This window comes from Aegilops tauschii, chromosome 2, assembly GCF_002575655.3.
Source record: "Aegilops tauschii subsp. strangulata cultivar AL8/78 chromosome 2, Aet v6.0, whole genome shotgun sequence".
Taxonomy (NCBI): Eukaryota; Viridiplantae; Streptophyta; class Magnoliopsida; order Poales; family Poaceae; genus Aegilops; species Aegilops tauschii.
Genome location: NC_053036.3, coordinates 133969569 through 133997366, shown reverse-complemented (window position 1 = coordinate 133997366; position 27798 = coordinate 133969569). Strand labels below are relative to the sequence as shown.

Below are 27798 nucleotides of genomic sequence, written 5' to 3'. Positions count from 1 at the left end.
ACACGCCGGATCCACGCCGCACCACACCGGTCACCACCACCGCGCACCGCACTCTCTCCCTCTCTCCTTATCTATCCCCGCGCGTGCTCCACTACCGCTGCCGGAGCCGCAGCTTTGACTGGCCATCGCCGCCGTTGACTGGCCCCAGGCCCCCACTCAGAGCGCCACCGGAAACCACCAACCCAGCCCACTGCCTGCCGGCCCTGCGGCCCCACGCCGCCCGTATGCGAGGTGGTGTGGTGGGCTCTCGGGTCTCGGCCCCCGTCGCTTTCGGAACTCCGAGCCCCTCGGCGGGAAAGCAACGGGTGGGGAGGGGCCGCACCGGCGAGGAGCGGAGCGCGTGCGCGCATCGCTCGTGGTAGGCAGGGACGTGGCCGCGTTTGGACACGGCCGTGGCGGCAGACGGGCGGTAGATCAAGATTGACGGCGCGAGAGCGGGTGCGTGCTTGCGAGAGGTTGGTTAGCGCGGGAGGCGACGGTGAGAAAGCACCGGCCGGCGTGGGACGGGGACGAAAGGCAAGGAAGCGGAAAGCCGACGGACCCGCTTTTCGACTGGATTTCGCAAGTTTTGCGGCTGGGTACAGAAGTTCACGTACGCGGTGCTTGTGAATGTTTCACAAATATTTTTGAGGTTCGTGAACATTTTAAGTTCACAATTTTTTTTTCAAATGCATGAACATTGTTCGAAACCACGGATATTTTCATAATTCACAGATAATTTATAAAAACGTGTGTATTTTCAATTCTCAACATTTTATAAAATCGAAGGTTCTTTAAAACCCGTAAACTTCTTCTCTAATCTCTAATACTACATCTGCACCAAAATATAAGATTTTTTAAATCACTACTTTAGTGACCTATAAGAAGTATACTACTTAAACAAGACATAAGGTTTTCTTTTCTGCTAGACAAAATGTTTAGTCCAAGCTTACGTACGTCCCTTCTTGCTCTCTCATTTTGATTTTCTCCTCATATCTCGTTTTTTCCACCGAATTTTCTTAAAAACCGTCTTAATTGTTTCGCTTTTTTGACTTACCAAATAAAATTATGTTTTCTTTGGCAAAATAATACACGGTTACAAAATAAAATCTAAAATTCAGTAGGTAAATCACGAGCATGATTTGACAAATATTTATTTACATAACCATATCAACACGGATAAAAAAAATCACCGGCTAACATTTTTTTTGGAATATGCACGAGAGTGCATATCATCTATTAAAGAAGGAAAGGGGTTAAAGAAACCCTCCACAAGCAGATGTGATTACAAGCAAGCACTACTTTGCCCGCCCACAACCGGCTCAACATGTCCTACCCTACTCTCATGTTAATCCACCTAGCTAGCTCCACTAAGAAATGGTCGAGGTCGTCCTTGATTAATCCCGCGCGCTTCCAGTTCGTACACTCTGAGTGTATTGTCTCGATGACCCGCGGAAGGGAGGGCGTTGCACTGTCGAATACGATGGCGTTTCGATGTTTCCATAGTGTCCACATACCCAACGTGTAGATCGTTTTGTTATCCCTGTCCGAGAATCAATTTTCTGTCCTTCTGGTGCACCACTCGGTCAGGACGTCCTGCTGGGTGGGCGCATACGAGGGCGACTCCATCGCCATGCCTAAAATCGTCCACATTTGTCTTGAGAAAATGCACTGGAGGAGTAGGTGGTTTATCGTCTCATCTTGTTGATCACAGAACGGGCACTTGTCTTGGTGGGGGGAGACCTCTTCGTGCTAGTCGATCAGACGTCCAACACCTATTTTTGATGGCCAGCCAGGAGAAGAATTTGCATCGGAGGGGGGCTCGCGACTTCCATGTGAAGGATGCAGTCAGGGAGACTTCTTTGCCCCAGAACTTAGCGGCATATATATGCTGATCTTGTTGAGAAACATCCGTCCTTCTCCCACGCCCAAAAAATTGTATCTCGGACCTCATTGTGCAGATGGACCATGGATGTGCGATCCCATACATCGAAGAACTTGAGTAGCTGTTCCACCGTCAGCTCAAGACCAAAGTCTCGCGTCCAGAACCCATGCACTAGGGCTTCTTGTACGGTTCTCGTCGTTCTGATCGTGTTTGGTACGCCGCTGTATATCTTTGGCGCAAGTTCTTACACCCGGTAGCCCTGGAGCCAGCGATCTTCCCAAAACAGGGCCGTGCATCCGTTCCCAATAGTCGTGTTGGCAGCTGCCCTGAACAGGTCCATGGATTCCTTAGGCACATTGATTTGGAATTCGCTCCACGGCCGCAAAGGGTCAGTATGTTGCAACCATGGCCATCTTGCCTGCATAGCACAGTTCAACCACCCGAGATTCGGAAGTTCCAGTCCTCCTGCCCACTTGGGCGTGCATACGGTGTCCCAAGCTACTGCGCAGTTTCCACCATTTGCCTTATCTTTTCCACACCAAAGAAATCCCCGGCAGAGTTTCGACATTGCTAGAAGTGTTTTTGGTGGGATGTCCAGTGCCATCATCGCATGAATCGGGATTGCGCACAAGACGGACTGCACCAGCAGCAGGCAACCACTCTTGGGCAGGGATGTTGCGCGCCAAGTGGGCAGGCGCGCGGCCATTTGGTCCACCAGATCATGTAACTGCGATGCCCTTTGCTCTCTGAGTGTTAATAGCAAGCCAAGATACTTGCATGGGAAGGATCCAATTTGGCATCTCATGGTGCTTTGGACTGTCGCTATGTCGTCACCTGAGCAACGAATGGGTATTGCCGCACTCTTTAGAAGATTGACCTTGAGACCCGATGCCTCTCCAAACATCTCTAAAATTCCCGAGCAAGTCCTTAATTCCACTTCATGCGGCTTGATGAAGATCATCACATCGTCCTCAAACATAGATATCCTTTGCCTCATTCCTATTCTTGCAAGGGCGGACAAGAGGCCTCTTGAAGTGGCAAGGTCGAACATTTTCTTGAGGGGCTCCATGATCAAGATGAAAAGCATTGGGGATACCGGGTCGCCCTGGCGTAACCCCTGGCAGTTGTAAATGTTCCTCCCTGGTATACCATTTACTGTGATCTTGGTGGTTGACCCATCTGCCGCCGAAGCCAAGCTTCGACAGTGTCTCGATGAGGAATGGCCATTGTACTGAGTCGAACGCCTTGGTGATGTCCATCTTGAGCATTAGTGAAGATTGTCTCGTAGCATGTAGCTTACGTGTCGTGCTCTGTACTAGCATGAAATTGTCATGCGGTAGTCTTACCTTGACAAAAGCGCTCTGATGCACTCCCACAATGGTTGGCAACTCCTCCGCAAGTCTGTCCGCAAGCACCTTGTCAAAGATCTTGATGGCCCCGTGGATTAGGCTCACCAGCCGGAATTCTTTCAATTCTGTGGCGCCAGGCCTCTTGGGAAGTAGAGTGACAATGGCCTTGTTGATTGCACCTAGGCCTCTCATATCAGTGCGGTGGAACATGTCCAAAGCATGCATGAAATCATCTTTTATGATGTGCCAACATGTAGCGTAGAATCTGCCAGTGAAACCATCTGGCCCCGGTGCCTTGTCCAGCTGCATTGCTTTTACTACCCGCTCCACTTCTTGTGGTAGAAATGGCCTCTCGAGGTGTTCCAGGTCTTTGCTCGACACGTCCAGTTTGTCTAGGTCCAAGGAATGTGCCCTTGCTGGTGCATGCCCGAAGAGGTTGTCATAAAAGTCATCCACCACTTCGGCAATCTCCTCCTGGCCCGTAATGATCTGATCCTCATGCTTGAGAGTGAGGATCATGTTCTTCCTGGTCCGATGGCGCGCATGCTGTTGAAAAAAATAGGTATTGGCGCAGATATAGTAGTCTAGATCTCTGTCGTGCAATGGAGCGCTCCAGCGAGCAAAGGCCTAGGAGTTTGTGTTTCAAGGTTCTCCTTAGTGCGATTCCCCCTTCTATCAGATGCCTCAAGTCCATGGCCACGTCTAGCCGCGCGATGACCTTCAGAGCTATGGATATTTGTACTTTGATGTTGCCTATCCACCTGTCGCTCCAGCTTTGAAGTTTCTTGGCTGTCACTCTTAGCTTGTTATCCAACACAAAAAATGGGTTTTCCAACAGATGAGATGGAGTTCCACGCTTCTACGACCGTGTTTAAGAAACCATCATCTTTGGTCCAGAAAGCCTCGAAGAGAAAGCGCTTGCCGAATCTTTTTCTGCCTCAAGGTCTAGAAGGAGATGGCAGTGGTCCGATATCACAGAACCCAATGCAACGAGGAAATTCAAGGGGTGATCCTCTTCCCATGAATTGGTGCAAAAGATATGATCAATCTTCTTAAGGGTCGGCCTCTCTCTTTCATTCGATCACGTGAATTTCCGCCCATTTAGGTGGATCTCCTTAAGCTTGTGCTGGTTTAGTTTTGCACGGAATCTGGAATCATTCACCTATTAATTGGCGCGTTGTTCTTGTCCTCGAGGTTAACCAGGAGGTTAAAGTCCCCTACGAGCACGCACGGGCCTGCCAGCAGTTCGCGCACTTCCACAATCTCCTGAAGAAACTCTATCTTCTCTCTATCACCCTGCGGGCCGTATACCCCAGTGATCCACCACTCCGGGCCATCCACAGGTTTGACCACCGCCGTTAGCGTGTTAGTTGTGGTATGCGGGTTCAACAACTGCACCACCGTCGCATCCCAAGCAAGGAGGATGCCTCCTCTAGTACCCCTCGCAGGCAAATAGTAAAAACTTTCAAATTTATTTCCAAGGCATTGCCTCACAAGTTCCACCGTTATGTTCTCCATCTTAGTCTCTTGGAAGCATAAAATGCTAGGGTTCGCTGAATTGATCACTTGGTAGATAGGATGCCTACGTGCCGGAGAGTTTAGTCCCCAGACGTTCCACACCAGTAGTTAAGAGGTTGTGTCGCCATGAGAAAGGCCCAAAAATCCACCCTCCTTAGCAGGCCTAGAGGCCTGCCTCCACTCCATCCGGCAGCTCCATGAGGGGGAGCACCGATGGTTCCCACCCAAACAGTGCTAGGATCGCTGCTATGTGGGAGTCCGAGAGGGGTTTCTTGAGGAGCTCGACGTACGCTTCTAGGGCTTGATCGCTGATGATCTCTCCTTCGTTGGCCAAGCAGAGTATTCTGATGATTATTGACTGTTGTTTTGTGGCGTGTGACCCTCTGCCCTTGGCTAGCCGCACACTTCTTCTAGGGTTAGAGACCAGAGCTCTCCTTTGTCGTGGTTTCCTGGATTGTGCCGGTGGCATACGTGTCACCGGGCCATGCAAATGCGGAGTCAGTCCACGAGTTATTTCAGCGCAGAAATTCTCCACCTGGGGATGGGTTCACCGGCTAACATACTCTTATCATATGCTAGTATCACATGTCACTTTTGCCATATATCTATACTAAGAACCATGAAACATATGTCTATCACTAAGAATGTGAATGATTATTATTTTCGTAGCAATGAGTGGTGATGACACTTAAAACTCTAGTTTCTCCATGCCATTCTTTGAGGCATTAAGACAATATCATTGGATCACCACATGTCCTTACTAATATCTAATAAATATCACGTGTTTTCTTGTTCTATCTCCAATGCTTATTGTCTCGGCGGCAACCACGCCCACTATACTACATGCAGATATGGACACATTCAAGCGTCGTTGTCTATAATGCACAACTTTGGGACGCGGCTTTTTTTGCTCCTAGGTGCATATGCACCCATTGTCGAAAACACACATTTTTAAAAGTTGAAAAATTCGGAACAAAAATCCCGCGTGTATATCCGGACATTTTATGTCCGTTCACAAGGTTTCGGTGAAAAACGACATTTTTTGTGGCTTGTGTAAAAAAATAAAGAAATGCCTCGTGAATAGTTAGAATGAAGCATCAGAAATTGTCTTTTTTACACAAGCCACAAACAACGTCGTTTTTCACCGAAACCTTGTGAACGGACATAAAATGTCCGGATATACACGCGGGATTTTTGTTCCGAATTTTTCAACTTTTCGAAATGTGTATTTCGACAATGGGTGCATATGCACGTAGGAGAAAAGGGGATATCCCACAACTTTGCCACTTTGTCTATGCACCACTATATCCCACGAGGCCACGATGCCCCTCTACATACCAACGCACATAAGCCATTGTTGTGGGCAAATCCCATTTAGGCTCCCCACATGATATTCAGTCACCATTTTCTTTTCCCAAAATGCCCTGAATTTGATTATTAAATTCATCTTATTTCGACTCTATGAAAAATCACGGTAATGTGGAGTAACTGGAAGCTCACTTTTTTTTTATACGCACTACCTGGAAACCAACTTAGCCCAAACTTTTTTCAAACCGGGCTGACCCCTTTCCATTACCTGAACTGAAATACACTTAGCCCAAATAACAAACCATTATTTTTTTTTGCCAGGAACAGGTCTCGTTAATCCCCTAAAATAAAAAAAAGCCTGGGGCCATCCAAGCAGCGCAGCCAAAATGGGCAACCAGAGTCAATGGGACAGCCAACCAGGGTCTCCCTCCCCTGGCAACCGCAAGTGCCAACCACAGTCACCCCACACGGTCGCACCGTGCTAGTGCTAATGCCAGTGCTACTGTGTGGCCGCTGCGCCCAGCTCGCCCACATGCCCCGAGCTTCCAACCCAAGCAAACCCCACGCCACCCCCACCACCCGACGGCTCGCGACGCGGAGCTTCGTCCCACTCCCAGCCGAGGCCCCCGCCGCCGTGCTCCCGCACCGGGCCCCGACCCTCCCCCACTGTCCCGCTCCATTGCGACGGCGGCACCCGCCGCCGCCGCGTCCCATGGCCACCCTCCTCTCCCAAACCCTACCCACGCTGCTGCTGCTGCTGCTGCTGCTCGTCACGGACGTTCGGGCGTCTGGTGCCGGAGGCGGCGGCGAGCGGGGGGCCCTGCTCAAGTTCAAGGGGGCCGTGACCGCCGACCCGGGCGGGCTCCTCCGCGACTGGTCCCCGTCGTCGGCCGACCACTGCCTCTGGCCGGGCGTGTCCTGCGGCGCGTCCGGCGAGGTCGTGGCGCTCAACGTCTCCTCCTCCCCCGGCCGCCGCCTGGCGGGCGCGCTCTCCCCGTCCGTCGCGGCGCTGCGCGGCCTCCGCGTGCTCGCGCTCCCCTCCCACGCGCTCTCGGGCCCGCTCCCCTCCGCGATCTGGTCGCTGCGCCGCCTCCTCGTGCTCGACCTCTCCGGCAACCGCCTCCAGGGCGAGATCCCGCCGTCGCTCGCCTGCTCCGCGCTGCAGACGCTGGACCTCGCCTACAACCAGCTCAACGGCTCCGTGCCCGCCGCGCTCGGCTCGCTGTTGGTGCTCCGGCGCCTCTCGCTCGCCTCCAACCGCCTGGGCGGCGCCATCCCCGACGAACTGGGCGGTGCCGGCTGCCGCAGCCTGCAGTTCCTCGATCTCTCTGGGAACCTCCTCGTCGGCGGCATCCCCCGGGGTTTGGGGAACTGCAGCAAGCTGGAGGCGCTCTTGCTCTCCTCCAACCTGCTGGATGACGTCATCCCGCCGGAGATTGGACGCCTCAGCAGTTTGCGGGCTTTGGATGTGTCGAGGAACAGTCTGAGCGGCCCTGTGCCAGCGGAGCTCGGTGGTTGTGTTGAACTTTCAGTGCTAGTCTTGTCCAATCCTTATGCGCTGGTTGGTGGTTTGAATGCATCGGATGGTGAGGATGTTGAGGACTTCAACTATTTCGAGGGAGGGATTCCGGATGTTGTTGCTGCGTTGCCGAAGCTGAGGGTGTTATGGGCGCCAAGGGCTACACTGGAGGGGGAGTTGCCGGGGAACTGGACTTCTTGCCAGAGCTTGGAGATGATGAACCTGGGAGAGAATCTAATCTCTGGTGGAATTCCTAAAGGGCTGTTGGACTGCAAGCATCTGAAGTTCCTGAATTTGAGCTCGAACAAGTTAACAGGTTCAGTTGATGCATCACTTCCTGTGCCCTGCATGGATGTGTTTGATGTCAGCGGAAACCGACTGTCTGGCTCGATTCCAGTGTTTCTCTCAAAGGATTGCCCTTCATCTCAGCTCCAATTTGATGACCTGGCGTCAGAATACTCTTCCTTCTTTGCATATCAGGCGATGGCAGGCTTCTTTTCATCTTCAGCAGTCATGGCTACGGATTTGACGAGTTGCCATAGTTTTGCCCAGAACAATTTTACTGGAACAGTGACATCCTTGCCGATTGCTGCCGAGAAGCTGGGAATGCAGGGGTCCTATGCTTTCCTTGCTGATGGGAATAATCTTGTTGGTGAGTTGCAACCTGGCCTATTCAATAAGTGCAACAGTTCAAGGGGTTTCATGGTGGACGTTAGCAACAACCTGATAACAGGAGGTATCCCTGTAGAGATTGGATCATTGTGCAGTTCTCTTGTTGTTCTTGGTGTTGCTGGTAACCGCCTTTCTGGTTTGATACCAACAAGTATTGGACAGTTGAATTATCTTATCAGCTTGGATTTGAGTAGGAACCAGCTTGGTGGTGAAATTCCGACTTCTGTCAAGAACTTACCACATTTGGAGCTACTTTCTTTGGGTCATAACCTTCTAAATGGAACTATTCCAAATGATTTTAATCAGCTGCAGTCTCTGAAGGTTTTGGACCTGTCCTCAAACCGCCTCTCCGGAGAGATCCCTCATGCACTCGCAGACTTGACAAATCTCACTGCCCTCCTCCTTGATAATAATAAACTTACTGGGAAGATACCGGCCGAATTTGCCAATGCGGCATCTCTTACCACGTTTAACGTGTCATTCAACAATTTGTCTGGTCCAGTGCCAACAAATAGCAGTGCAGTTGGATGTGACAGCATTATTGGAAATCCTTTGCTACAATCTTGTCACACGTATACCCTGGCTGTTCCCTCCGCTGGTCAGCAGGGTCGTGATCTGAATTCATATGACAACGACACAGCGCCTGTGGATCCACAAAACCAAGGAGGAAGCAGTTCATTCAATGCGATCGAAATAGCTTCGATAACATCTGCAACAGCCATTGTTTCAGTCCTTCTTGCTCTGATTGTACTATTTATTTACACAAGAAAGTGCGCACCCTTTATGTCAGCTCGATCATCTGGAAGAAGGGAAGTTATAATCTTCCAAGAAATCGGAGTGCCGATCACTTATGAGACTGTTGTTCGAGCTACTGGAACTTTCAACGCAAGCAATTGCATTGGAAGTGGGGGTTTTGGAGCCACCTACAAAGCTGAAATTTCACCTGGAGTCTTGGTAGCTATAAAGAGGCTTTCTGTTGGGAGATTCCAGGGATTGGAACAGTTCCATGCCGAGATCAAAACTCTTGGGAGATTAAGACATCCTAATCTTGTTACCTTGGTAGGCTACCATCTTGGTGAATCTGAAATGTTTCTCATATATAACTACTTGCCTGGAGGAAATCTTGAGAGATTCATACAAGAGAGATCAAAGAGACCAGTAGAGTGGAAGAGGCTGCACAAGATTGCTCTGGACATTGCAAAAGCACTCGCTTATCTGCATGACACTTGTGTTCCTAGGATCCTTCATCGTGACGTGAAACCAAACAATATTTTGTTGGACACTAACCATAATGCTTACCTCTCAGACTTTGGACTGGCAAGGCTCTTGGGAAATTCGGAAACCCATGCAACCACTGGCGTAGCTGGAACTTTTGGATATGTTGCTCCAGAATATGCTATGACATGCCGTGTTTCAGATAAAGCCGATGTTTATAGCTATGGTGTTGTACTGATGGAGCTAATATCAGACAAGAAGGCCTTGGATCCATCATTTTCTCCTTATGGTAATGGGTTTAACATAGTTGCCTGGGCATGCATGCTGCTCCGTCAAGGCCGTGCTCGTGATTTCTTCGTCGATGGATTGTGGGATGTGGGCCCGCATGATGACTTGGTAGAGGTGTTGCATTTAGCAGTGATGTGCACCGTTGAATCGCTCTCTATACGACCAACTATGAAGCTAGTTGTTCAACGACTAAAGCAACTCCAGCCTCCAATACGTGAACACCGATGAGGGCGCATGGTTCACATACTGAACATGTAGAAGGTACAGATAACTGTAACTTGGGCCCCTTGATGATTTTTCTTCTTCTAATCAATTGCTTAACTAGATTTTATCTTGTAGATCCCAGCTTTGTATAATATAGTTCTCCACTTAATTGCCAACTACTGTATCTGCAGATATGACAAGCAGATGTAAATTAACAATCATAGTTCTAAAGATTTGATTCACGATTGGCTGACTCCATCTTATTGTATCGTTTACAAGATTGTTCAGTGTCTTGATATTGATAAATGCATCCACAAAATTTTGATGTCCTCATCCACAAAGTAGCATGTTCAGTGTGTGTGTGTGTGTGTGTGCACATCATCTGCTAAAGTTTTGGTATGAATATATTTCTCATCGTTTGCTAAACTTGTATATGGAGAAATGTGTTGATGTTAGCAATCAATTCAGCATGTAGACATTATGTACACCAACCAGGAACCGCAAGAAGAATATGCAACTTTTTGGTAAAGTTGACACATTTGTGTCTTGTGTTACTGATTCGAGCCTTGCTTCGGTAGACCCCCCTCACAAACCGTATAAGGGCAGTATCATCATTTGACCATAATGTATAGCTACCTTTGTATACAAGTTGTATGTATACGTACACAGACCAGCGCACAGCCCTCACAACCTCTTAGTTTAATTGCACACGGTGTAACCAACTAGGACAGCTACCATGTCATGCCTAGTTACTTCTCTTAACCTTCTTGTTGTCCATCTTCTCAGTCGTTTTTTCTTTGTTTGGCTATTTTATATTTTGGTTTTATTCTTTTTTTATTTTTCTTTGTAAAACACGTTCTCATCCCCGTGTTACAAAACGAGTCACGCGCGTGACGTTAAACACACACAGTTAACGCAAACAAAAAAAAATCAAATACAAAAGATGAACGCGTTTCAGTAAATCAATGAAGGAAAAGTCCGCATGCATGAGATGGATGGATGATCCATTTCCACGTTGTCTGTACGCATGATGTACAGGTTCTCGTCGCATGAGTCGTCATGTCGGTCCTTAGAAAAAAAATTAAATTAAATGCAAAACTAATAATGAGCCGTGTTTCAAGGAACAAACGAAAATGTACCCTGACTACTCAGTGTGTGGTTTCAATGTATATTTTACTAATTTAAATGCTTCGGTCATTTGCAATTTTCATCATTATCAATCAACATTAACATTTTCTTATATCCTAACCATTTCTTGAAATTTGTCAACAGTTTTAGAATTTTAAATTGTGTATGAAAACTTTATAAACTTGAACACTTATTCTAGATTTGTTAACAAATTCACAACAATTGATGTTGAACACAAATTAATATCAATCTACATGCTCCCAAGATTTGGTGTCATTTTGTGCATGGCAACAAATATACCATGTTCAACCAGGACCTTTCGGGTCTGCCGATAGGGCAAGTCTCGAAGCACTTCTTTTTCACCTGCACCAAACATACCCAATTTTTTTCCACCACAAAGGCAACACCATGGAAAACATGCATCCCAAGTTTCGTTGTTTTCCGACATTTCACGCATTTTCTAGGGGTTTCCGGAGAAAAAACCCTTAACACGGGCCGGACGTGACGCAACGTGTGTTCGATGTCCAAATTCGTTCAAATTTTGTGTGGGAGGCTATCATGGGCATGCCCACCCGCTGGCAAAATTATATGTCAGTTTATGCATGGCACCAAACACACCCAGCATTTTCTAAGGTTTTCAAGGTGAGAAAACCCTAAAACACAGGTCGGATGTGACGCGTGTTGACGTGAGAAAACCCTAAAACCCAGCATTTTCTAGGGTCTGTCGGTAGGACAAGTCTCGAATCACGTTTTTTCACCTTCACCAAACGCACCCAAATTGTTTCGACACAATGGCATCAACATGGCCAGCATGCATATCAAGTTTCGTTCATTTATGACATTCTATGCATTTTCTACGGTTTTCTCGGTGAAAAAACCCTAAAAAACAGGCCCGTCGTGTTGCAATATGCTCGGCGTTAGAATTCGTTCACTTCTGCGTGGGAGTGGAGCTGATCCGGTGTTGCGCCGGGCTCCAACATCACGTATCCGTCGGTGGTGATGTGCCAATCCTTCGGCAACCGCGCCAACAGTGGAGCGAGCAACCCGAAGTGGCTCAACTCCGCCTGCGGCCACGAGAGAGTCGACGACCAAGATCAGTTGTCGCCACTATCAGGTCCGGAGCAAGCCATCGAGAAGAGAAGGGGCGACGGGGCAGGACCGGGGCGGTGGTGGAAAACCGAGACGGGGGACTGAGGAGGAGGAGGGGGTGACGTTTGACGGCTGGCCGGTCCCGGCTTTTTATAGACGGGGGCTGCGACGGCAAGAGGTTGGAAGGCGCCGCATCGGTGGGAATGCGGGGCCAGGATGCAGCTGTGATTGTCGTCCGGTCGCATTGAACCATCACACGTGCCACACAACATAAATATCGCAGCTACAGTGCAAACGGAAATTAAAAAAAAAAATCACGGCTACCCCGCAATGAAAGACTGTAACACCCTGAGGATCATGCTACAGTAACCCTCTGTGATTAAGCTAATCATGTTGCTAAACAGGGCTTGATCACATTTGGAACACATTTCTTTTCGAACTCCTAATTCAAACTTCAATTAAATTTAAAGTGGAAAATAAAAGTTTTCAAAAATTTAAACAAAAATGTTCGGGCCATGCCAGAAATTGCACTGATAATTATGGTGGAGAAAACACATTTTTATAAAATACCTAAATACTTTTAAATGAAATAAAACAGAAAAGAAAATAAATAAATAAAAAGAAAATACAACAGAAAACAGAACAGACAAAGAAAAAGAAAAAAAAAGGAGGAGGCCCTCCCCCCCACTGGACCCCTGGCCCGACTGGGCCGACCCCCGGCCCAGCCCACCTCTCCCACTCGCCCCCTTCCCTGTTCCCCCGACCGGGGTCGGAACAGGGGCAGTCCCCGCCGCACCCCCTCGCCGGCGACGGGGAGGATAAGGACGCCAGCTCCCCCCGCCTCCTCGGGCCTCTCTCCCACTCGCCCCCCGCTCACCTCTCGGCCCCTGCGCCTCTCTCTTTCCCCCCCAGATCCGCGCCGCTCTCTCCCTCCCCACGCCCGACGCGGTCGCCGCCGTTCCCGTCGTTCACACGGCCACCGTGCCCACCTCGCCTCCCCACGTTGTCTCCAAGGACCGCCGTCGCCCGCTGCTTCGTCTGGTGCAGCCCGTTGGAGACCGGAGCCCCTACAACGAGCACACCGAGCTCGTCTTCAACTTCGGACGCCGGCGACCCCCTTCTTCCCCGGCGCCGACCTGCTGCTCCTAAGCCTCTCACCGGCCTCCGTGTGCCGCGCGGTGAGCCTCTCCCCCTCCTCCCCTGTCTTTTCTCTCTCGCGCGCCCCCTAGCTGCTTCCCCACGCGCGCCCGAACGCCGCGCCGCGGAGCTCGCCGCCGGCGAGGCTCCGGTGACCTGTTGGTCACGGGCTCAAGCCCGTTGCACTCCCCACCTCGCGTAGATGCCCCCCAGCCCCTCCGCTTGCTCGATAGCCCGCCGTAGCCTCGTTTCCGTCGGGCACCCGTGCGCGCCGCCGCCTCCGCCGCTCGCCGGCGCCGATTCCGGCCAAGTCCGGCGAAGCCCCGGCCACCCCTGGATGCGGCGCTGCGAGCCCTTTCGAATGGGCCTAGCCCCGCTCCTCCCCGAGCCCCGTAGCGCGATTCCGGCCAACTCCGGCGAGGGGCCGCCGCTGTTTTGGTCGCCGGAGTTGCTCCGGCACCGGCCGCCGACGTGGCCGGCCTGGGGCCACCCCAGGGCCACTGCCAGTGGGTCCCAGTTGACTGGGTTGACCCAGTCAACTGCTAACTGGGCAGGCCCAGCCACTGACATGCGGGCCCCGCCGCAAAAATAAAAAAAAGAGAAAAAGAAAAATGTTTTATAAATAAAAATAATTAGATTAACTAATCACTCACTGACATATGGGGCCCACCCCTCTAATTAGACTGTTAGTTTAGTTTAAATTAATATTAGACTAACAGAGGCTGACATGTGGGTCCCACTGGACCCACCTGTCTAGTTTGACTGGTCAGCCGACCTGTTGACCTGCTGACGTCAGCATTGCCTCATGCTGACGTCATAATTCATTTTTGCTTAATTTAAATAATTCCAGAAATTCAAATAAACTTTGAAAATTCATATCTTTTAAACCGTAACTCGGATGAAAATGTTTTCTATATGAAAGTTGCTCAGAACGACGAGACGAATCCGAATACGCAGTCCGTTCGTCCACCACAACCCCCTAACCTATCGAACTAGCAACTTTCCCCCTCCGGTCCGTCTGTCCGAAAACGCGAAACATCGGGAATACCTCCAGGATGTCCCCCCCTTCGCCGGTACCACCTACTGTCGCGTTAGGGCACACCTAGCACCGCTCATTGTCATGTCACGCATCGTCATGCTTATGTTTGCATTGCATTTACTGTTTCTTCCCCCCTCTTCTCTCCGGTAGACTATGAGACCGACACTGCTGCTGTCCAGTTCGACTACGGAGTTGACGACCCCTCCTACTTGCCAGAGCAACCAGGCAAGCCCCCCCCTTGATCACCAGATATCGCCTACTCTTCTCTATTCTGCTTGCATTAGAGTAGTGTAGCATGTTACTGCTTTCCGATATCCTATCCTGATGCATAGCCTATCCTTGCTACTACTGTTGTTACCTTTACCTGCAATCCTACATGCTTAGTATAGGATGCTAGATTTCCATCAGTGGCCCTACATTCTTGTCCGTCTGCTGTGCTATACTATCGGGCCGTGATCACCTGGGCGGTGATCACGGGTATATACTTATATACTTTATACATGACACATGTGATGACTAAAGTCGGGTCGGCTCGTAGGAGTACCCGCAAGTGGATCTTTGTGGCGGAGCGACAGGGCAGGTTGAGACCACCCAGGTGAGAGGTGGGCCTGGCCCTGGTCGGCGTTCGCGGTTACTTAACACGCTTAACGAGATCTTGGTATTTGATCTGAGTCTGGCCATTTGGTCTATACGCACTAGCCATCTACGCGGGAGTAGTTATGGGTATCCCGGCGTCGTGGTATCAGCCGAAGCCTTCTTGACGTCAGCGACTGAGTGGCGCGCGCCGGATTGGACTGGAACGCCACTAGGCTAGGTCTGCTTCCGGCCGCGTACGCAACGTGCAGGTGTGCATAGGGCGATGGGCCCAGACCCCTGCGCGCATAGGGTTAGACCGGCGTGCTGACCTCTCTGTTGTGCTTAGGTGGGGCTGCGACGCGTTGATCTTACGAGGCCGGGCATGACCCAGGAAAGTGTGTCCGGCCAAATGGGATCGAGCGTGTTGGGTTATGTGGTGCACCCCTGCAGGGAAGTTTATCTATTCGAATAGCCGTGTCCCTCGGTAAAAGGACGACCCGGAGTTGTACCTTGACCTTATGACAACTAGAACTGGATACTGAATAAAATACACCCTTCCAAGTGCCAGATACAACCCGGTGATCGCTCTCTAACAGGGCGACGAGGAGGGGATCACCGGGTAGGATTATGCTATGCGATACTACTTGGAGGACTTCAATCTACTCTCTTCTACATGCTGCAAGATGGAGATGGCCAGAAGCGTAGTCTTCGACAGGACTAGCTATCCCCCTTTTATTCTGGCATTCTGCAGTTTAGTCCACTGATATGCCCCTTTACACATATACCCATGCATATGTAGTGTAGCTCCTTGCTTGCGAGTACTTTGGATGAGTACTCACGGTTGCTTCTCTCCCTCTTTTCCCCCTTTCCTTTCTATCTGGTTGTCGCAACCAGATGTTGGAGCCTAGGAGCCAGACGCCACCGTCGACGACGACTCCTACGACACTGGAGGTGCCTACTACTACGTGCAGGCCGCTGACGACGATCAGGAGTAGTTAGGAGGATCCCAGGCAGGAGGCCTGCGCCTCGTTCGATCTGTATCCTAGTTTGTGCTAGCCTTCTTAAGGCAAACTTGTTTAACTTATGTATGTACTCAGATATTGTTGCTTCCGCTGACTCGTCTGTGATCGAGCACTTGTATTCGAGCCCTCGAGGCCCCTGGCTTGTATTATGATGCTTGTATGACTTATTTATGTTGTAGAGTTGTGTTGTGATATCTTCCCGTGAGTCCCTGACCTTGATCGTACACATTTGCGTGCATGATTAGTGTACGGTCAAATCGGGGGCGTCACAAGTTGGTATCAGAGCCGACTGCCTGTAGGAATCCCCCTTTCCACACTCCTTGGCCGAAGTCGAGTCTAGACATTACAAAACTTTTACTAACATGGCTGTGTGTCTTATGGGCCCACGTCGCTATTGGGTGGTACTAGTATCTTTTACTCCTCGACCTTTACTCCGGGACTCTGAACTCTCTTCTACTCGGGTTAAACGAATTTACTAACTTTAACACTAGGATCCCGTGACCGCATTCACCCCAAAGTTGGATAAGCCATAGTTGTTTCTTAGAGTAGTATTTTGGACAATTCACACACTGTCATTTGACTCCTTTGAAACGTCTTTGCTTTCAGATGGAACCCACGAGGCAGGTCGTTCGCCACACGATGGCCATTGGTGCCTCGGGATCACCTGCGGTGCTAGTTGAGATGATGACCTATCTGGGTTATCGTTGGCACCCTGAGTACACCGTCTACGAGGAGTATCAGGACTTTAACCAGGAGCAGTACCGTGCCATCGTCCACCTCTACTCTCGGGAGTACGACTCCACTACTGTGCTGCACACCGCACATGGTGTTGGTGTGACCATCGATATGGCTGTCCACGATGCTGCCTATGCTGCTCTGACACGTCTTCGTGGAGAGTATCAGGAGTTGGACACCTCCCCTTTCAGGCATATTGCTATCGCATCTGATGTTGGTGCGGAGGGATACTATACTGCTGCCTACTCCACTGTCACCCGAGAGCCCTTCTACCATCAGCACCTGGTTCTGCATGCTGATGGGCTGGATCGAGCTAACCGAGCTCTTCGCCATGAGATGTACACCACCCGTCAGCACCTTTACCGTGCTCTGACGCTGCTGCACCCCTTTGTCCGACCTGGACAGGTACCGCGTACTGCGATCTACCCAGCCAGGACCGTGATGCCCCACGGTGTCGGTTGGCCAGAGGTGGGAGGCTACTCTCCCGCACTTGGTCCTCTTCTGCCACCTGAGCGTCGGGCTCTACACCTGAGTATCCGCGGCCCCCAGTCTGCTGACGTGGAGGGCTATCCGTTGCCTCACTACCAGCTGTCGGGCTACGATTACCTCCACAGTACCTCTTGGGACTGATGTAGGCTTGCTAGTAGTATTAGTTGCAGTCGCCGCGAGCCTGTGTGCCGCCTATGATGTATTAGTCTATGTACTGAACTCTGTGTACTAAACTCTGTGCATGACCCCTTTTGTAAGCTATGCCGACTACTATGTAGTAGCTATCGTGCTCCTTTCGTTATGCATGTTTCATCATGAATGATTCTTGTCTTAGCACATGTTCTCAATGCTGATCTACCCCTGTTATATATTAGCAGGATGGTTAGACCAGGTGGTCGTGGTCGTGGTGGCGATGCCCCACCACCACCTGAGTACATGGCTGGTATGATCCAACAGTTTGAACTGAACCGCCAATTCATGGAAAATATGATGGCTCAGTTTCCTCGCCCCAATATGAACCAGCAGCCAGCTCAAGTGACTCTTCAAGATTTCATACACCTCAACCCAACCATCTACCGCAGCTCAACTCAGCCTCTGGATGCTGATGACTGGCTCCGTGACATCACCTATGAGATGGAGTCTGCTGATGTAGCCCCTGCCAGCTATGTCACCTTTGCTTCCTTCTTCTTGAAGGGACCCGCATCTCAATGGTGGGACAGCCACAGGCGTACTCTGCCAGCTGGAACAATCATCACATGGCCAGACTTCCAAGCTGCTTTCCGTGCCCGCTTCATTCCTCAAGGAGTCATGGACCGGAAGAAGCGTGAGTTCCGCAACCTCACCCAAGGCAACAAAACTGTTGAAGCTTATCAGCGGGAGTTTCTGGACTTGTCCCGCTATGCTGAAGAAGACATTGCAACTGATGCACGCAGACAGGAGAAGTTCCGTGATGGCCTTCAAGCTGACATCAAGCTCGCACTTCTAGTGCATGACTTTGCTGATTTCTCCACCTTGGTGAACAAGGCCATCAATGTCGAAACTGGTCTGCAGGAATACCAGAGCTCTCACAGGCGCAACCGTGACACGGGCTCATCTTCGGGCCCGCCCTCACAGAAGCGTAAGATATGGATCCCGAACAGCATGTACCGTCCAAATGCATCTGCCCCAAGGCAGACATATGCTGCACCTCGTCTGCCTCCACCACCATCTAGGCAGTCAAGACTTCCAGCTCCACCATCCCAAGCTCCTGTTCCCACTCCGAATAATGGCTTGTGCTTCAGGTGTGGTCAACCAGGACACCGTGCTAAAGAATGCAACCAGAACCAGAATCAACTGGCCCTTCCAGCAACTGGCCGTGGTAACAATCAGCCCCGCAACAACAATGCTAAGTCTTATGGTCGTGCTCATGCCAACCACGTTGATCTCAACGAAGCTCAAGACCAGCCTGCTACTGTGATGGGTACACTCCTCGTAAATTCAGTACCAGCATCCGTTTTATTTGATACAGGTGCATCGCATTCATTCATGTCAGAAGATTTTGCATACAAGCACGACGTTAAATATGAGGAGATGAACACCTCTGTATTGGTCAAAACCCCCGTGGGACAGTGTCAAACCTCCTTGGTTGGCATCGATGTCCCCGTGGAAATCGAAGGGCTGGAATTCTATGCCTCTCCCATTATCCTGAAGACGTCTAACATCGACCTCATTTTGGGTATGGATTGGTTGAAAGCGCATACTGCTTCTATAGTTTGCGCCACTAAGACCGTCCATCTGCTACACCCTTCAGATGAAATAGTTGCTTACCAAGCTCATCTGGTGCAAAATGCCGAGGCAAGGCTCTATGCATTGAATGCATTGAACGCTGCACCACTCGAGGGCATTGAAAACATTCCCGTCGTGCGTGAATTCCTCGACGTCTTCCCTGAAGAACTTCCAGGGATTCCCCCTGCTAGAGCTGTCGAATTCATCATCGACTTGAAACCAGGCACCACTCCTATAGCCAAGCGACCCTACAAAATGCCGCCGCATGAACTCCTTGAGCTTAAGGAGGAAATCGACAAATCTCTTCGCAAAGGATTCATTCGCCCAAGTTGCTCTCCTTGGGGAGCACCTTCTCTCTTTGTCAAGAAGAAGGATGGGACAAACCGGTTAGTTCAAGACTACCGTCCTATAAACCAAGCTACCATTCAGAATAAATACCCTCTTCCTCGGATCAATGATCTGTATGATCAACTGGCGGGTTCGTCAGTGTTCTCTAAGCTCGACTTGAGGTTGGGCTACCATCAGATCCGTGTTCGCGAAGAGGATATCCCAAAGACCGCCTTCGTGACTCGCTATGGCTCATACGAGTACACCGTCATGTCTTTCGGTTTAACCAATGCTCCAGCCACCTTCTCTTGTCTGATGAACTATATATTCATGGATTACCTCGACAAGTTCGTCGTGGTTTATCTGGATGATATCCTGGTATTCTCAAAGAACGAAGAAGAACATGCTGAACATCTTCGACTTGTGCTGGAAAAGCTACGAGAACATCAATTATATGCCAAGTTCTCCAAATGTGAATTCTGGCTACCGGAAGTAACCTATCTTGGTCATGTCATCTCTAAGGATGGTATTGCCGTCAACCCCGAGCGAGTTCAGGCTATTCTTGATTGGACTTCTCCCAAGAACCTTAAGCAAGTCAGAAGTTTTCTCGGTCTCGCCAGCTATTGCCGTCGATTCGTCGAGAACTTCTCCAAGATCGCCAGGCCTCTGACTAACCTGTTACATAAGGGCGTCAAGTTCCAATGGACAGACAAATGTCAGGAAAGTTTCCAAGCACTCAAAGACAAGTTGACTTCTGCTCCAGTTCTAGCTCCACCTGATACTAAGAAGGACTTCGTCATTTACTACGACGCTTCCCGTCAAGGATTAGGCTGTGTCCTAATGCAAGACCGCAAAGTGATTGCTTATGCCTCTCGGCAATTGCGCCCTCACGAAGAGAACTACCCAGTTCATGACCTCGAACTTGCTGCTGTCATTCATGCGCTGAAGCAGTGGCGACATTACCTTCTCGGTAATCGTTGCGAGATCTTCACTGACCACCAAAGTCTGAAGTATCTGTTTACTCAGCCAGATCTGAACCTCCGTCAACAAAGATGGATGGAGCTTGTTGCAGACTTTGACTTGGGTATTTCCTATACGCCAGGCAAGGCTAATGTAATGGCTGATGCCTTGAGCCGCAAGTCTTACTGCAACCACCTCCAAGTTCATAAAGTTCAGCCCTCGCTTGTTGAAGAATTCAGGAAGCTGAACCTCCATATTGTTCCTTCGGGTGCACTCACTCCCCCTCCTAAGGAGTTTGGCAAGGTGAACCTCCACGTTGTTACCCAGGGTTCCCTCAATACCCTAGTTGCTAAACCAGATCTCGTGGATAGCATCAAAAGGCTACAGAAGTATGACTCTGAAGCCCACAAGATTAAGCGCTACCTCACAGAAGGAAAGCCCTCATTCTTCACCATTGCTGAAGATGGCACCCTATACTTCAAGGGCCGCCTAATGGTGCCATGTGCAGAGAAAAACCTGGATATGACACAGGAAGTTATGAAAGAAGCTCATGATACGCCTCTGTGTATCCATCCTGGTAGTACAAAGATGTACCAAGACATCCGTCAGAGATTCTGGTGGTCTAATATGAAGCAAGCCATTGCTCGTTATGTTGCTGAGTGTGACGTTTGCCGTCGTATCAAAGCAGAACATCAAAGGCCTGCTGGAACTCTGCAACCTATCTCTATTCCTGAATGGAAATGGGACCATGTTGAGATGGACTTCGTCACTGGATTTCCCAAATCACAGAAAGGTAATGATGCTATTCTTGTCGTCATTGACCGGCTTTCCAAAGTTGCACATTTCCTGGCAGTCAAAGAAACGATCACTGCTAGCCAGTTGGCAACGCTCTATATGTCCAGGATTGTTTCACTCCACGGTATTCCATTGGTTATCAGCTCAGACCGTGGCAGCTTATTCACTTCAAGATTCCGGGCAAGTTTCCAAGAAGCTATGGGAACTCATCTGTCATTCAGTACTGCGTTTCATCCTCAATCGCAAGGGCAAGTTGAACGCGTCAACCAAGTCCTCGAAGATATGCTTCGAGCTTGTGTTATTTCCTTCGGCAAGAAATGGGAGGAATCTCTCCCGTATGCTGAGTTCTCTTATAATAATAGCTATCAAGCTAGTCTGAAGATGGCCCCCTTCGAAGTGTTGTATGGACGAAAGTGCCGAACCCCTCTGAACTGGTCAGAAACTGGGGAACGTCCACTCTTCGGTCCGGATATTATCCAAGATGCTGAAGAACAAGTCCGCATTATTCGTGAGAATCTCAAGACTGCTCAGTCACGTCAGAAGAGTCAGTATGACCGTCATCATAAAGACATGGTCTATCAACCTGGCGAAAAGGCTTATCTTCGAGTCACACCTATGAAGGGTGCTCACCGCTTCGGGATCAAGGGCAAACTAGCTCCTCGCTATATTGGCCCATTCACTATCCTCGAAAGGCATGGAAAAGTGGCATACCAATTGGAGCTACCGCCGAACCTTTCTCAGGTTCACGATGTGTTCCATGTGTCACAGCTCCGCCGTTGCTTCAAGGATCCAATCCGAGCTGTGGATCATGAAGTGCTCGAATTGCAGCAAGACCTCTCCTATAAGGAGCATCCGGTCCGTATTCTCGACCAAGCTGAACGCCGCACGCGTCAGAAGGCGATCAAGTTTCTCAAAGTCCAGTGGTCGCACCATTCTGAAGATGAGGCCACTTGGGAACGAGAGGATCGTCTGCGCGAAGAATACCCCGCACTGTTTCCTTCTACCTCCTAAATCTTGGGACGAGATTTCTTGTAGTGGAGGAGATTTGTAACACCCTGAGGATCATGCTACAGTAACCCTCTGTGATTAAGCTAATCATGTTGCTAAACAGGGCTTGATCACATTTGGAACACATTTCTTTTCAAACTCCTAATTCAAACTTCAATTAAATTTAAAGTGAAAAATAAAAGTTTTCAAAAATTTAAACAAAAATGTTCGGGCCATGCCAGAAATTGCACTGATAATTATGGTGGAGAAAACACATTTTTATAAAATACCTAAATACTTTTAAATGAAATAAAACAGAAAAGAAAATAAATAAATAAAAAGAAAATACAACAGAAAACAGAACAGACAAAGAAAAAGAAAAAAAAGGAGGAGGCCCTCCCCCCCCACTGGACCCCTGGCCCGACTGGGCCGACCCCCGGCCCACCTCTCCCACTCGCCCCCTTCCCTGTTCCCCCGACCGGGGTCGGAACAGGGGCAGTCCCCGCCGCACCCCCTCGCCGACGACGGGGAGGATAAGGACGCCAGCTCCCCCCCCTCCTCGGGCCTCTCTCCCACTCGCCCCCGCTCACCTCTCGGCCCCTGCGCCTCTCTCTTCCCCCCCAGATCCGCGCCGCTCTCTCTACCCACGCCCGACGCGGTCCCCGCCGTTCCCGTCGTTCACACGGCCACCGTGCCCACCTCGCCGCCCCACGTTGTCTTCAAGGACCGCCGTCGCCCGCTGCTTCGTCTGGTGCAGCCCGTTGGAGACCGGAGCCCCTACAACGAGCACACCGAGCTCGTCTTCAACTTCGGACGCCGGCGACCCCCTTCTTCCCCGGCGCCGACCTGCTGCTCCTAAGCCTCTCACCGGCCTCCGTGTGCCGCGCGGTGAGCCTCTCCCCCCTCCTCCCCTGTCTTTTCTCTCTCGCGCGCTCCCTAGCTGCTTCCCCACGCGCGCCCGAACGCCGCGCCGCGGAGCTCGCCGCCGGCGAGGCTCCGGTGACCTGTTGGTCACGGGCTCAAGCCCGTTGCACTCCCCACCTCGCATAGATGCCCCCCAGCCCCTCCGCTTGCTCGATAGCCCGCCGTAGCCTCGTTTCCGTCGGGCACCCGTGCGCGCCGCCGCCAACGCCGCTCGCCGGCGCCGATTCCGGCCAAGTCCGGCGAAGCCCCGGCCACCCCTGGATGCGGCGCTGCGAGCCCTTTCGAATGGGCCTAGCCCCGCTCCTCCCCGAGCCCCGTAGCGCGATTCCGGCCAACTCCGGCGAGGGGCCGCCGCTGTTTTAGTCGCCGGAGTTGCTCCGGCGCCGGCCGCCGACGTGGCCGACCTGGGGCCACCCCAGGGCCACTGCCAGTGGGCCCCGTGGGTCCCAGTTGACTGGGTTGACCCAGTCAACTGCTGACTGGGCAGGCCCAGCCACTGACATGCGGGCCCCGCCGCAAAATTAAAAAAAAAAGAGAAAAAGAAAAATGTTTTATAAATAAAAATAATTAGATTAACTAATCACTCACTGACATATGGGGCCCACCCCTCTAATTAGACTGTTAGTTTAGTTTAAATTAATATTAGACTAACAGAGGCTGACATGTGGGTCCCACTGGACCCACCTGTCTGGTTTGACTGGTCAGCCGACCTGTTGACCTGCTGACGTCAGCATTGCCTCATGCTGACGTCATAATTCATTTTTGCTTAATTTAAATAATTCCAGAAATTCAAATAAACTTTGAAAATTCATATCTTTTAAACCGTAACTCGGATGAAAATGTTTTCTATATGAAAGTTGCTCAGAACGACGAGACGAATCCAAATACGCAGTCCGTTCGTCCACCACAACCCCCTAACCTATCGAACTAGCAACTTTCCCCCTCCGGTCCGTCTGTCCGAAAATGCGAAACATCGGGAATACCTCCCGGATGTTCCCCCCCTTCGCCGGTACCACCTACTGTCGCGTTAGGGCACACCTAGCACCGCTCATTGTCATGTCACGCATCGTCATGCTTATGTTTGCATTGTATTTACTGTTTCTTCCCCCCTCTTCTCTCCGGTAGACTACGAGACCGACACTGCTGCTGTCCAGTTCGACTACGGAGTTGACGACCCCTCCTACTTGCCAGAGCAACCAGGCAAGCCCCCCCATGATCACCAGATATCGCCTACTCTTCTCTATTCTGCTTGCATTAGAGTAGTGTAGCATGTTACTGCTTTCCGATATCCTATCCTGATGCATAGCCTATCCTTGCTACTACTGTTGTTACCTTTACCTGCAATCCTACATGCTTAGTATAGGATGCTAGATTTCCATCAGTGGCCCTACATTCTTGTCCGTCTACTGTGCTATACTATCGGGCCGTGATCACCTGGGCGGTGATCACGGGTATATACTTATATACTTTATACATGACACATGTGATGACTAAAGTCGGGTCGGCTCGTAGGAGTACCCGCAAGTGGATCTTTGTGGCGGAGCGACAGGGCAGGTTGAGACCACCCAGGTGAGAGGTGGGCCTGGCCCTGGTCGGCGTTCGCGGTTACTTAACACGCTTAACGAGATCTTGGTATTTGATCTGAGTCTGGCCATTTGGTCTATACGCACTAGCCATCTACGCGGGAGTAGTTATGGGTATCCCGGCGTCGTGGTATCAGCCGAAGCCTTCTTGACGTCAGCGACTGAGTGGCGCGCGCCGGATTGGACTGGAACGCCACTAGGCTAGGTCTGCTTCCGGCCGCGTACGCAACGTGCAGGTGTGCATGGGGCGATGGGCCCAGACCCCTGCGCGCATAGGGTTAGACCGGCGTGCTGACCTCTCTGTTGTGCTTAGGTGGGGCTGCGACGCGTTGATCTTACGAGGCCGGGCATGACCCAGGAAAGTGTGTCCGGCCAAATGGGATCGAGCGTGTTGGGTTATGTGGTGCACCCCTGCAGGGAAGTTTATCTATTCGAATAGCCGTGTCCCTCGGTAAAAGGACGACCCGGAGTTGTACCTTGACCTTATGACAACTAGAACTGGATACTGAATAAAATACACCCTTCCAAGTGCCAGATACAACCCGGTGATCGCTCTCTAACAGGGCGACGAGGAGGGGATCGCCGGGTAGGATTATGCTATGCGATACTACTTGGAGGACTTCAATCTACTCTCTTCTACATGCTGCAAGATGGAGATGGCCAGAAGCGTAGTCTTCGACAGGACTAGCTATCCCCCTTTTATTCTGGCATTCTGCAGTTCAGTCCACTGATATGCCCCTTTACACATATACCCATGCATATGTAGTGTAGCTCCTTGCTTGCGAGTACTTTGGATGAGTACTCACGGTTGCTTCTCTCCCTCTTTTCCCCCTTTCCTTTCTATCTGGTTGTCGCAACCAGATGTTGGAGCCCAGGAGCCAGACGCCACCGTCGACGACGACTCCTACGACACTGGAGGTGCCTACTACTACGTGCAGGCCGCTGACGACGATCAGGAGTAGTTAGGAGGATCCCAGGCAGGAGGCCTGCGCCTCGTTCGATCTGTATCCTAGTTTGTGCTAGCCTTCTTAAGGCAAACTTGTTTAACTTATGTCTGTACTCAGATATTGTTGCTTCCGCTGACTCGTCTGTGATCGAGCACTTGTATTCGAGCCCTCGAGGCCCCTGGCTTGTATTATGATGCTTGTATGACTTATTTATGTTGTAGAGTTGTGTTGTGATATCTTCCCGTGAGTCCCTGACCTTGATCGTACACATTTGCGTGCATGATTAGTGTACGGTCAAATCGGGGGCGTCATAAGTTGGTATCAGAGCCGACTGCCTGTAGGAATCCCCCTTTCCACACTCCTTGGCCGAAGTCGAGTCTAGACATTACAAAACTTTTACTAACATGGCTGTGTGTCTTACGGGCCCACGTCGCTATTGGGTGGTACTAGTATCTTTTACTCCTTGACCTTTACTCCGGGACTCTGAACTCTCTTCTACTCGGGTTAAACGAATTTACTAACTTTAACACTAGGATCCCGTGACCGCATTCACCCCAAAGTTGGATAAGCCATAGTTGTTTCTTAGAGTAGTATTTTGGACAATTCACACACTGTCATTTGACTCCTTTGAAACGTCTTTGCTTTCAGATGGAACCCACGAGGCAGGTCGTTCGCCACACGATGGCCATTGGTGCCTCGGGATCACCTGCGGTGCTAGTTGAGATGATGACCTATCTGGGTTATCGTTGGCACCCTGAGTACACCGTCTACGAGGAGTATCAGGACTTTAACCAGGAGCAGTACCGTGCCATCGTCCACCTCTACTCTCGGGAGTACGACTCCACTACTGTGCTGCACACCGCACATGGTGTTGGTGTGACCATCGATATGGCTGTCCACGATGCTGCCTATGCTGCTCTGACACGTCTTCGTGGAGAGTATCAGGAGTTGGACACCTCCCCTTTCAGGCACATTGCTATCGCATCTGATGTTGGTGCGGAGGGATACTATACTGCTGCCTACTCCGCTGTCACCCGAGAGCCCTTCTACCATCAGCACCTGGTTCTGCATGCTGATGGGCTGGATCGAGCTAACCGAGCTCTTCGCCACGAGATGTACACCACCCGTCAGCACCTTTACCGTGCTCTGACGCTGCTGCACCCCTTTGTCCGACCTGGACAGGTACCGCGTACTGCGATCTACCCAGCCAGGACCGTGATGCCCCACGGTGTCGGTTGGCCAGAGGTGGGAGGCTACTCTCCCGCACTTGGTCCTCTTCTGCCACCTGAGCGTCGGGCTCTACACCTGAGTATCCGCGGCCCCCAGTCTGCTGACGTGGAGGGCTATCCGTTGCCTCACTACCAGCTGTCGGGCTACGATTACCTCCACAGTACCTCTTGGGACTGATGTAGGCTTGCTAGTAGTATTAGTTGCAGTCGCCGCGAGCCTGTGTGCCGCCTATGATGTATTAGTCTATGTACTGAACTCTGTGTACTAAACTCTGTGCATGACCCCTTTTGTAAGCTATGCCGACTACTATGTAGTAGCTATCGTGCTCCTTTCGTTATGCATGTTTCATCATGAATGATTCTTGTCTTAGCACATGTTCTCAATGCTGATCTACCCCTGTTATATATTAGCAGGATGGTTAGACCAGGTGGTCGTGGTCGTGGTGGCGATGCCCCACCACCACCTGAGTACATGGCTGGTATGATCCAACAGTTTGAACTGAACCGCCAATTCATGGAAAATATGATGGCTCAGTTTCCTCGCCCCAATATGAACCAGCAGCCAGCTCAAGTGACTCTTCAAGATTTCATACACCTCAACCCAACCATCTACCGCAGCTCAACTCAGCCTCTGGATGCTGATGACTGGCTCCGTGACATCACCTATGAGATGGAGTCTGCTGATGTAGCCCCTGCCAGCTATGTCACCTTTGCTTCCTTCTTCTTGAAGGGACCCGCATCTCAATGGTGGGACAGCCACAGGCGTACTCTGCCAGCTGGAACAATCATCACATGGCCAGACTTCCAAGCTGCTTTCCGTGCCCGCTTCATTCCTCAAGGAGTCATGGACCGGAAGAAGCGTGAGTTCCGCAACCTCACCCAAGGCAACAAAACTGTTGAAGCTTATCAGCGGGAGTTTCTGGACTTGTCCCGCTATGCTGTAGAAGACATTGCAACTGATGCACGCAGACAGGAGAAGTTCCGTGATGGCCTTCAAGCTGACATCAAGCTCGCACTTCTAGTGCATGACTTTGCTGATTTCTCCACCTTGGTGAACAAGGCCATCAATGTCGAAACTGGTCTGCAGGAATACCAGAGCTCTCACAGGCGCAACCGTGACACGGGCTCAT

General features: G+C 50.7%; 2 protein-coding genes across 2 annotated transcripts; one reads left to right on the top strand and one right to left on the bottom strand.

Annotated features, from left to right (window-relative positions):
- Positions 1 to 2108: 2108 nt before the first annotated feature.
- Positions 2109 to 4731, bottom strand: LOC141040820 (uncharacterized). The gene is made up of 4 exons (XM_073506935.1): positions 4376 to 4731; positions 3211 to 3739; positions 3021 to 3123; positions 2109 to 2698 (listed from the first exon to the last, which is right to left on the bottom strand). Exons 1-4 carry the CDS (start codon positions 4729 to 4731, stop codon positions 2109 to 2111), a joined length of 1578 nt encoding a protein of 525 aa, XP_073363036.1.
- Positions 4732 to 6481: 1750 nt separating this feature from the next.
- Positions 6482 to 10268, top strand: LOC109742761 (LRR receptor-like serine/threonine-protein kinase RPK2). Its single transcript, XM_020301861.4, has one exon. The coding sequence runs from the start codon at positions 6530 to 6532 to the stop codon at positions 9959 to 9961; it is 3432 nt and encodes a 1143-aa protein (XP_020157450.4). The 5' UTR covers positions 6482 to 6529; the 3' UTR covers positions 9962 to 10268.
- The last annotated feature ends 17530 nt before the right edge of the window (positions 10269 to 27798 follow it).

Coding starts and splice junctions, on each gene's coding strand:
- LOC141040820 (XM_073506935.1), bottom strand. CDS start 4,731: ATGGAGAACATAACGGTGGAACTTGTGAGGCAATGCCTTGGAAATAAA. Junction 3,124..3,210: donor ATCAGAGCGCTTTTGTCAAG/GTAAGACTACCG, acceptor CTAATGCTCAAG/ATGGACATCACCAAGGCGTT. Junction 2,699..3,020: donor GGTCAACCACCAAGATCACA/GTAAATGGTATA, acceptor TTCGTTGCTCAG/GTGACGACATAGCGACAGTC.
- LOC109742761 (XM_020301861.4), top strand. CDS start 6,530: ATGCCAGTGCTACTGTGTGGCCGCTGCGCCCAGCTCGCCCACATGCCC.